Genomic DNA, 11,471 nt, shown 5'->3' with positions numbered 1-11,471 from the left:
ATAGGTGTGGAAACTAACCTCGAGTCAGGAAATGAATCTTCTTGCCTCATTTACTCTTAGTAACCATTATCTAGCTCAAATCACAGACAATCTCTAAGTTTGTGGGGGGGGGGGGGGCGCACGCGCCATTAAGTTACCTGTCAACTTATGATGACGCCATGAATTTCAAAGGGTTTTCTTAGCCAGGAATGCTCACAGGTGATTTTGTCAGTTCCTTCCTTTGAAATGTAGCCTACAGCACCAGCTAGTCTTTGACTCTCTCCAGTCCAAGCACTAACCACAGTGGACCCTGCTTAGCTTCAAAAATGGGATCTGGTGTCTTTGTTTTGTATAGGCTTTTGTCTTTGGAGACCCAAGCTGCTCAGGGTAGATATACAACCATGGTATAGGGGAAATTGGGAGTTATTACTCAGTGATGCAATGGTCACTTTTACAATAGGTGTCCACAACACCGAAAAATAAGTAAAATCCCTTGCTAGTTGAGAAAAGAAATAGCATTTTCCTAGCATTATTGTGAATGTGACATTTTGTGTGTTAGGCAAATTTGATATATTTGAAAGAAAACTATTTCTTTGGGGAAAGACTTATGGAGCCAGCAGTGTATTTCTTGCACAGGAAAAGAGATGCAGTGGCTTAGTGGTTAAGATGCCAATTCAGAAGATCGGAAGCTTGGCAGTTCAAGGCCCATGTCCTGCATGATGCAGTGAGCTCCTGTCATTAGTCCCAGCTTCTGCCAACCTAGCAGTTTGAAAGCAAACAAATGCAAGTAGATAGATAGGTACCACTTCTCAGTGGGAAAGTAACAGCGTTTGATGAAGCCATGCTGGCCACATGACCACCAGAGCAGTCCTCGGACAATGCTGGCTCTTTGGCTTAGAAACAGAGATGAACACCATCCCCTACAGTTGGTTACGAGTAGACATTCATGTCAAGGAACTACCTTTACCTTTTTAAATGGATAACATAAAAAACCCTTCTTTTCTCAATGTCTGTCAACTATGTCCAAAATAATAATAATAATAATAATTCTGAATATTGGGAATAACACCTTGCCTCATGGATATGGCACCCAAAAGGAGTAGGAAAGCAGCTGCATTTTTGATGTTCACTTCCCAAGCAGATATAAATACATTTGCCATAAGTTTTCCAAATGATGTGTTCTTAATTTATTGCTGCTACTGTTACCTCTCTGTCATTTCCTCCATTTCTTTATCAAAGAGTAATACCACTGTTTTTTGGCACATTTTGATATTTGAGTATGAGAAAAGGCCTGCCAAATCCAAGTGAACATACATTAACCTTAGCATCCTGCTTACAACAGTGGCTAGCCACCTGCTCCTAGGAAATTCACAAGAAGGTGGGGAGTCCATAACCCCTTTCTACTGTTTGCTTCCAGCAGTTGGTATTAAGAGAGAGAGACTGTGTTTGAATCAGAAACGTCCTTTTAGCTATATGGCATATTGATGCTTGTAGACTTCTTCTCTTCCATGGAGTTCTCTAATCCCTTTTTAAAACCATGTAAGCCAGTGGCCATCACTACACCTTGTGCTATTGAGTTCCACGAGTCTGTACTGTCTGTAGAAGGACTTCTTTTGTCTGTCCCAACTCCCAAGCATCTTGCTAGTCATTGAGTGGCCTCAATTCTATTTTTATGAGAACAGAAGGGTGGAAAAGTTCATACCATGCATATTTAAAAAACAACAACTCTGTAATATATCCTTTCTCCCATCATCCCCAACCATCCTTTTACAACTCACTCCCCCCTATAGCTTGTCCTCTTCTGCCGTGGTACTATTGTTTGTATAATGTCTATCTCTGGAATCCTTTTTATGTCTGTAATACTTGTCTTTATTTTACTGACTAAAAGGAATTTGGGATTACTGAACAGGATGAGAAAAGATTTAATCTTTCCTTTCTCTTCCACAAGACTAGGCATTCCCACAGGAAATAAACAACAGTACTCTCAAAACAAGCTTCCCCCTTCTCTCTTTCTCTCCCCATTTCACCATTTCCTAATTAACCAATTGTTAAATTGAGTGTCACTATTAATACTACATTGACCTTACTTATATTAAGCGTCTAGTTTTTACTAAAGTTTTTTTCCTCCTCCTCTGTTGTGGAGTTATTCCAGCCTCAGGCCACTTACATCCCTCCGAAAAGCAAGAGGCTCTCTGGTTCCCACAGAGTGGTTCAAAGAATGACTCATATTCCTTAGGTTAATTGTTCAGTTCTCAAAATATAGCACTTACAGGGTGTGGCTGGAAGGGGAAAATCTACTGTACTTATAGGACATGTTGAGAAGTGTTTCACATGTGCATCATTTTCTCCTTTTTAAATCACTAAGCTTTAACCATTTTCTGTCACTTCTTTAGGGGTCTGATATTTTAAAGCAAAACAAAAATCCAAGTGTGCCATATTTTTTACTTGGCAAAATCCTCAGCGTTTAAATAACTGGTTTCAAAGCAAATTTTAGGTTACAGCTGAAATAATATGTGAGGCACAGTCCAGGCTTCCCCATCCCAAAGGCTTCTGGATGTGTCAGACAGACTACAACTACCATCACACAGGCTCTGCTGGCTGCTGATACTCGACATTGTTGTCAGATGCATCAAAAAGTCTGATCTTTTGCACAAGTTGCTAAGGAGCAACTAGACTGACATGGGAAACCTTTGGAATGTCTCCAGAAACTTTGTTTGTTTGTTTTTACTTTAACACAGCTGTGAATAAAAGTTTCTCCATATTTTGATCAGTGCAGAGGTGATGGGGAAATGCAGAATTTCAAGCAAGCTATTTTTCCAATCAAAATAGCTCCAGACATGTTTATTTTTTTTTCTGCACAAGGGAAAACACAAATGAATGCAGCATGCCCCCCCCCCCCCTCCTTAGATGAAAAGGCAGACTGGGAAATGGAACAATTTTGATCCTTTGCCTTGGTTCTGATCATATTCTGATTCCTCTCCACAGCCAAATTGAAGTAGTAAAAACAAAAATCACCAGGTGACATTTCTATGTCTAGTATCAGTCAAATAAAAGAAAGTAAACAGGTTTCTCATTTTATGTCATCAGAGGGCTATAGGCTTACACAACTGAATGCTCCTTTGCATAGAAAACTGGATGGCAAGGAGAAAACTAGATAGACCTACACACAGATAGATAGGGCATCATTAAAGCATTTGAACTACCTTCCCCCAGCAGTCCGAAATAGCCTAGCTCAGAAACAAGCGGACCACCTTGTGGAAACCATGCCAATATCTCATACATTTCAAAAGCAGATTGCAGTGTGGCACAGCAGTAATTGGGGAAACATGTGTCTACTCTTCTCATTCTTCCCCTAATAGATCTTGTGTAGTAATTTGGATCTTAGAAACTGATTTTCACCTGCTGATAAATTGTCCTCGGCATTACTCTTTCTAGATCCATTGAAGCATTCCATTAGGTATTTATTATATTTGCTTTATAGGTCCAAAAATACACCGCACATCTTGGTATATTGACTCTTAACATGTTCAGCAGTTATGGAAGCAGTGAAACAATACACTGAACTTCCAGTTTGTTGAGTTTTAATTTTCATGAGAATCATCAAAGGTAGAGGCAACACTTGGAAAGTTAATGTTTAGAAGAGTGAATATAATGATGTGCTGAAGCCATCCATAACCGAGCAGCAGTAAGATAATACTCTGGGCCCCATAACTAAGAATTAGATTAGGTATGGGAATGTAATCTTTACAAGGACATTGGATAGAATGGGTAGCATTTTATGAATTAGATCTGATCCTGTTTTAAGCATCCTATTTGAATTATTAATTGAACAATCATGTAGGTGTGTGTTTCTTATGAAAGATACAAATATGTGATAATGTTTCATTGTATCCATGTAGTAAATATGGACATCCTTCAGAGAACTGTGGTGGAGACCACTGCCTAACTTTGTCTCTCTCCTAGTAACTGAAAAAGTCTCCTGCTGTCTGCTACACAGACTCCTGGCTTTTGTCACAGTTTGAGCCACAGTAACATCAAACAGTTGCCAACAGTTTCTTCACATGGCATGGAGTCTAGCTTGTTGACCCTGTTTGCTTGTGGCTCAATTTAATGGCTGAAAAATGTACAGCAAAAGATAGTTGCAGGAGAGTCATCCCAGGGTTTTTATAGGATTAAATAGTTCACTTTTGAGTCTGCTTCTCTTCATCTAGGAGAGCACAGGAAGCAACTTGCATTTGGTATCATTTAGGTAGCTGTATGGTTACTGACTGGAACATACCTTTAAAACCTGTGTTATCTTTTGTGTTAGAAACAGCCCCATTCCACTGGGACATCTGGATATTTTGGAGAATCAGCTGAAAATGGAAAGTGCAAGATTTCTCTGACTCAACAGGAAAAACAAGACATCCTGAAAAAGATGTAAGTGCTTTCCCACCACTGTCACACAGTGACTTATGCCTCTTTAAGATGTGAATATAAAACATAATAATTAATGTTAGGGCTTCAATAAGGTACTGAAGGTGCAGTGTCGCCTCCTTGCTGTAAACCCAGAGATACACATGTATGTTTGTGATGAAATTAACATTTACTAAAATCAGTTCTCTAGAAGGAAGTAACATGGACCAGCCAGAACCCTCGGGGAGCTAGAAAAAGGAAATCTAAAAAGATTCCCCCTTTTCACACAATGACATTATTAGGGGGTGAGGGAGGGAAAAACCTGCTCTGAAGCACTGATAATGGGCCTAGTCATCTTGGGTAAGAGAAAGTAAGAAGGATGAGAAATGGAGACGTGCCAAGGCCATCATGAGAAACAGAGAGAATCTGATTACAATAAGCCTAGTCTCTCTTCAGCTTTCTCTTCGTTATTTCAAGGCTAGAGGAAGGTTGCCTCACTCAGTGCCAAGAACAATTGTCTCAGGTGGTGATGGCGAACTGGGTTCATGAAAACCCACGTTTAAGTCTGTTCATCACCCACAATCATTTTGTAAGAAGTGAAGGATGATGATGATAATGACTAACAACAAGAACAATAGGAGGGGGAATCCCTTACTTCTTTTTCCCCGTGGGGGACAACAGATGTTTGTTTTATTCCAGAGGGATTATTTTATCCCAAACATTTCAGTATGGTGAGGGGCATATTTGTAACCAAAAGTAGGGCAAAGAGATAAAAGAAGACTCATAGAGGTTTTCATAGCATCCTGTTGAAAAAAATAGTCAACCTCTGCATTTTTTTCCCTGCATTTAGGGACTTATTTAGCAGAACATTTGCCCAAAATATACTTTTTCCTGTGCAAAAATGTTGGAGTGTATGAAAATGAAGTTTTCACATAAATGTCTTGAAATATAAATAAATAAATATGAAAACGCTCCCATATTATTAACTATTGGGAAGCAAAATGTTCACTCAGATTCTTCATTCTTGCATGAAAGAACAAATTATTCACCTCCCTAGTAGTGCATGACTGAAAGAACAGCATCAAGCACTTTGGAGGATGAAAGAAACCTGGCACCACCCTCCCTGAAGAATGACTTTTTCCAAACTTCCTCCAGTGAAGAAGAGAAGCCACTTGTGGTTGGAAAGGACAGTGCTTATACTTCCTTGGGCCTTGAGGGAATCAATGTCATTTAGGTTTGTCTGTGCCTCCTTCATGATTCCCATTCTAAAGGGCTTATACTAAACCAAAAGAAAGCAAGTGGCCTATTACCATGCAAGTAGCAAGCCCTAGCCATTTGAAGACAAGCTCCTGAGTGCTAGTCTCTGCTGTCAGCAATATTCTCTGGGAACACACAAAAGGCCCTTGCGATTAAAAGTTTTAGGAACCAGTTGAAGTTATTCTGCCCCCTCATTTTTTAAATATATTTTTGGAAGCTATAGAGTATGGGCGGGCAAAGTGCAGCCTGCAGGCCATAAGTGTTTCCCAAGGGTCATTTCCCCCCCCAAAAATGTTTTATTTATTATTATTATTATTATTATTATTATCATCATCAAAATACCCAAAAATTACCTCTAGATGGTATGGAGGCCATATTCACCACATTTTGTGTCTCCTTGGATTCCCGGGGGTCAAAACAAAGTTCTGCAAAATTTTCGTCAAAAAATGTTTCCCCCTGAAAATGACTCTGAACACCCCAAAACAATGTAAGAATGCCTATTTTGTCACCTAGAGGGCATTTAAGTGCAAAAAGAATTGATTTTTAGTAAGAGCTGGTGCAGTGGTGCGTATGCCCCCCCAAGCCCCCTAGCCTTCCACAGTTGCCCATCTCTTAATGTAGAGGAGAATTATCCAACTCTTTATGTGCTCCCATCACTGTACAGTGAACTGCTCTAACAGCAGCTAACTTTGGTTGAAAGTGATCACGTAAGTGTGAAATACATTGTCACTCAGTGGTTTCCATGTCAATTGTGTGGTAAACCATTCTCATAGAATAATAGAGTTGGAAGAGACCACAAGGGCCATCCAGTCCAACTCCCTGCCATGCAGGAAATCCAAATCAAAGCATTCCCAACAGATGGCCATCCAAGGACCTCCAAGGATGGAGATTGCACCACACTTCGAGGAAGAGTGTTCCACAGTCGAACAACCCTTACTGTCAGGAAGTTCCTCCTTATGTTGAGGTGGAATCTCTTTTCCTGTAGCTTGCATCCATTGCTCCGGGTCCTAGTCTCTGGAGCAGCAGAAAACGCTTGCTCCCTCCTCAATATGACATCCCTTCAAATATTTAAACAGGGCTATCATATCACCTCTTAACCTTCACTTCTCAGGATAAACATCCCCAGCTCCCTAAATGGTTCCTCATAGGACATAGTTTCCAGACCCTTCACCATTTTAGTTGCCCTCCTTTGGATACGCTCCACTTTCTCAACATCCTTCTTAAATTGTGATGCCCAGAACTGGACACAATATTCCAGTTGGGGCCTGACCAGAGCAGAATAGAGTGACACTATTACTTCCCTTGATTTAGACACTATACTACTATTGATGCAGCCTAAGATTGCATTGACCTTTTTAGCTGCCACATCACACTGTTGACTCATGTTCAACTTATGGTCTACTTGGACTTCCAGATCCTTTTCACATGTAGTCTCATTGAGCCAGGTGTCGCCCATCCTATATCTGTGCACTTCATTTTTCCGTCCTAAGTACAGTACCTTACATTTCTCCGTGTATTAGGTACTCCTCCTAGTTTGGTGTCATCTGCAAAATTGATAAGTATATTCTCAATTCTGTCATCCAAGTCACTGATAAAGATGGAGTCACATTCATACTTTCAATTTCAGATTAACAATTGAAGGTGCTGAAGCCTAGCTAGAAAAAAAAATTCAGCACACAAGTTAGCCTCTTTAAAGTTTGGAGTGAAACCTAATTTACTATCGCTCTAACGTGGACCACCATCTGCCACTGTGGAAATTTTTGGGGGGATTATGGGAGGACATCATATTCTAGATGAGCTTTCTTTACCTTGATGTCCACCAGAAGTGTTGGGCTTCAAATCCTATCGCCTTGCCCACTAGCCAGACTGACTGGGAATGGTAGGCAATCTGAAGGGCATTCCATTGGGGAAGGCTGCTCTAGAGGCAAGGGCAGAAGTGAGCCACTGTAAATCATGTGCCCAGTTACGTTAGTTGTGGGATTCTGAGAGCTATTATCCCCACACACATACACACACACATACATAAAAACCACCTAATGTTTCCAAGCTCTACCAAGAGGTTATTTAGGACATACTTTTTTTTAATCTTGTTAGTATTGGATGTGTATCAGGCTCTGTCCTTCACAAGAACAGGGATAAATTTGGTAAGAGTGAGAATATGAAATAGCATTAGGGAAATGGGGGATTTGTTTCCAGGGCTGGCTGAACCAACTTCTCAAATGTAGCTTAACATGATGATAGTGGGAAAGGTTGGAGATACAGCTCCAGCAGTGCCCATTAGCCAGCTTCTAGCTTGTCATGGGTAATGCAGTTCTGATTTTTCCTAGAGTTCTTAAGCCACCATATTTTCTTTTCTTTTAAGGAAGTTTATTCTGTGTTGTAATGTGCTAACACTGTGTGCCTGGTAGCTGCCTCAAGGGCCTGTCATCAGGAAGAAATCCAGGAGATGAAAGCGTGAATTAATTAATTAAATCAATAAAGAGCAGCAATAGGAAGACCTCTGTTTCAGTCCTTGGAGGACTGCTGTCAGTCAGATTAGACAATCCTAGGAGGGACCAGTGGTCCAACTCAGTGATTGTACAGTGGACCCTTGTTATATGCTGGGGTTTGGGTCCAAGATCCCCCACGGATAACAAAATCTGTGTATGCTCAAGTCCCATTAAATATAATGACATAGCAAAATGGTGTCCCTTATAAAAAATGGAAAATCAAGGTTTGATATTTGAAATTTATACTTTTTTTGGAACATTTTCAAACCGTGTATGCTTGAATCCATGTATAAAAAATCTGTGTATAAGAAGGGCCAACTGTATTGTATGTTTTGAAGCTATAATGCAAGCCAACATAGATACACTTAGAGCCAATAGGGAGCATGTACTGTACATCTTCATAAACAAATAAATATATCTCCAATAAGAAATAATTGGATTGGAAAATAAATGTGGTATGTTCACCTGCTATAGGATAACTTCTGTCATGTTCAGCCTTACACAGACTGTTGTCTCATGAGTGTACTGGACTATCACTTCATGTCACGAACTGCAACTGCATTCTAGATAGGAAGTATGGGAAATGTAGTATGGCACATCTGGAGAGTGCTAGGCTGGGGAGAATGGCTATATGCATGAAAAACAGCATGTGGTACATGGAAGTGAACTAGTCACACTGCTGTTTACCCTAGTTCTCTAAAAGTGAGATCTCTCTCTGTATACACAGAAGGATTTAAAAACTACATGCACTGGATATTATAACATCCACATAAAATCTCCTTCAGCCCTGTGTACTTAAATTCAAACTCTCGCACAACCCATTATTTACTCAATGGCTCAAGTTTGGAAGCATTACTTTTCAGACTACATGTTCCAGAGTCCTCTAGCCACCACAGTCACTGGTCATGCTGTCTGTGGGATCCTGGGAACTATAGTCCAAGACAGCAGATTTTCCAGGCATTAAATTAATTACACACACACAAACAGCATCAGTGGAGGTAGTTACTACTTGTTGTGTATTACTTGTTGCCCCTTGAATGATGAAAAGCAAGCTTAACATTTCTAGAAAATGAGACTGCCTTGGAGGCTATTCGTAGAAATGGTGAGCTAAATTCATAGAAAGGATGAACTGAAGCTGTCATGAGATCTGTGTTACGAAAACAAAACTTTAAATGTGTGTGTGTGTTGTTTTTATTAGAGTGAAGAGGACAAAAGCAAAGAAAACTAATGAGAGCAAACCTCAGACCAGCAAGGACACCATGAAAGTATATCTTGGCTCGCTGTGCTCAGACAGGGAGTAGGAAGAATGCATTTCAAGCTCCTTCCAATCCTGGGCCTGAAGCAAAATGTGGGCGTTCAGCACAACCAAAGGATTGCATAAATACAGCTGAGAGCAGCTTGGGGCTTCCTGTTTCAGAATGGGACACTGATGTGAACTGGAGACAGCCGAGCGATGCTTGCAGCCAGCAAAAACTTCATCTTGTGGCATGGTTAGACACAGTTTCTACGCAGGAGCCCTCAGTGGTGGCTGTGAGTCAGCACTGCCCCTTCCAAACCAAAGTCAAAGGGTGACTGAAACAGCAGAAATGCTGTTCTGAGCATGCAGGAGGAGTGAGGGTGTCTCTGAGGCAGGATCAGTCACTTCCCAGACATGCAACAGGGCTGGTTCTTTGGAGCCATCTTTTGGAGAAATCCCCACCAAATCCCACATTTGTTTTTTAAGTGAGGCTTGGCAGGATCTATGTCTGATGGAAGAGTTGCTTACTTAAAGAAAAAACTTCCCCCGAGACTTGTTTTTGTGAGAAATACTATAGCTGTTGTGCAGACAAACCCAAGCCAACCGCAGTCACCAAAGAATAACCCTTAATGCTGCTTTCCCCTATATGCCAAGCCTGAAGAGAGAGACATTTGAAAGGGTGGGGGCAGGGGACAGAAAGAAGAAATCCAAAAAACAGGAAAACAAATCCCTACATTCAAAGGAATGGGAAGAAACTAGTAATGTTTTGTATAATTGTACAGATGGTTGTGTCACTGTAGTTTTATATTTCGGCCCCAGACCTATATCTGCTTAGTTGCTCACAACCCAGTTTTCATTGTTTATTGTAATAGCGAATGAAAGGAAATTCATGACCCTTTGCCCATCTTTTTCTTAGGTTTTATTCCTGCTTTATCATATAACTTTTCAGAGGCAAAAGGAATTCAGAAGAAACACAGTATGCTTAAAATAATATATTAGCACAACTAGCAGGTTGGGAAAAGAAAGAGTGAATAGAGAAGATGAAATCAAACCACATTTGTGTCTCAATTCTACCTAAATTGGCTTTAAGCTAAATATCCATTATTCATTTATTATGAGCGTTGTCATTTACTTGACTCATTTTCCCTTCCTTCCTCTGCTGCAATAAACGTTTATGAGGAAATAAAACTCTGTCAGAATTGCTTTCATGAGGCTAAGAACCCTAGTGGCCACAAAACTCATCAGTGCAATTGATAATGGAAAGAATATACTTGTCTTGCTTTGTTTTCTTGTGCCTTTTGTCCTTCTTGAAGCAGCTCATTTCAAGGGGAGGTTACTTTTATTTTATTCTGACAAAAAAAAACCTATGAAATTGGTTAGGTTGATAGAGTATGACTAATCCAAGGTCACACAAGTGACTTTTTTTGGCAAGCGGAAATTCATACCCAGATTTTCAGTATCTGATACCATTACAGCCTCCTGATTGTGTGTCACCCTGTTCTGTCTAAGAATGCTCACCTTTGATGGTTTTGTTATTACTAATCATAAATCTTATTTGGTTTTAATTTGATATTTCAGCAGTATTCATTTTGCTTAATCTATACACTGCCTTTGGTACTTTCTGCACATAAAGTAAAGTAATAAACATATGCATAATAAAATTCAGCAGAGCTTCCAGGGATGTGTGCTTCTAAATTGTTGTTGTGATTGATTGATTGATTGATTGATTGATTTTATTGGTATGCTGCCTTTCTCCCAAAGTGAGACCTAAAGCAGCTCCCCAAAAGAGCTACTAAAAAAACCAGAACATTTTTTTAAAAAAATTAAAATCAACATAAAATAGTGTAAAATTATTTTAAAGGCATACACATTTTTTAAAAGAAAGATAATACCCACCCGATCTCGTAGAAGACACACAGATCCACGTTCTTGAACAGGATTGGAATATCTTACTTCACAGTCGCTTTTTGATACCTTGTTGTTAATTGTTAATTCTTTATGTATTCTATATTTGTGCTTATACTTGTATTTTTATACTAGGTTGTAATTTCACCTCGATCCACCTGGGAGAGGTGGGAAAATATAAATTAAAAAATATATATTATTATTATTTT

At 39.8% G+C, this 11,471-nt stretch overlaps 1 protein-coding gene across 4 annotated transcripts in view; it reads left to right on the top strand.

The window, feature by feature from the left end:
* The window catches only part of SLX4IP (SLX4 interacting protein), a 105,397-nt gene extending 94,369 nt beyond the window's left edge, over positions 1-11,028 (top strand). For 2 of the 4 annotated variants that reach the window (XM_089519268.1, XM_089519266.1), the window contains exons 7-8: positions 4,289-4,398; positions 9,319-11,028. In XM_089519268.1, the coding sequence (XP_089375394.1) occupies positions 4,289-4,398; positions 9,319-9,421 (213 nt within the window). In that variant the 3' untranslated portion in view covers positions 9,422-11,028. The remainder of the gene's footprint in view (positions 1-4,288; positions 4,399-9,318) is intronic. The other 2 variants (XR_016280842.1, XM_089519269.1) reach the window with 2 other exon arrangements.
* Positions 11,029-11,471: the final 443 nt, after the last annotated feature.

Source organism: Sceloporus occidentalis, unplaced genomic scaffold, assembly GCF_023333645.1.
Source record: "Sceloporus occidentalis isolate IW3139 unplaced genomic scaffold, rSceOcc1.0.p SCAF_4, whole genome shotgun sequence".
NCBI lineage: Eukaryota > Metazoa > Chordata > Lepidosauria > Squamata > Phrynosomatidae > Sceloporus > Sceloporus occidentalis.
The sequence above is the reverse complement of the archived record's forward strand: the minus strand, read 5'-3'. Positions and strand labels throughout refer to the sequence as shown.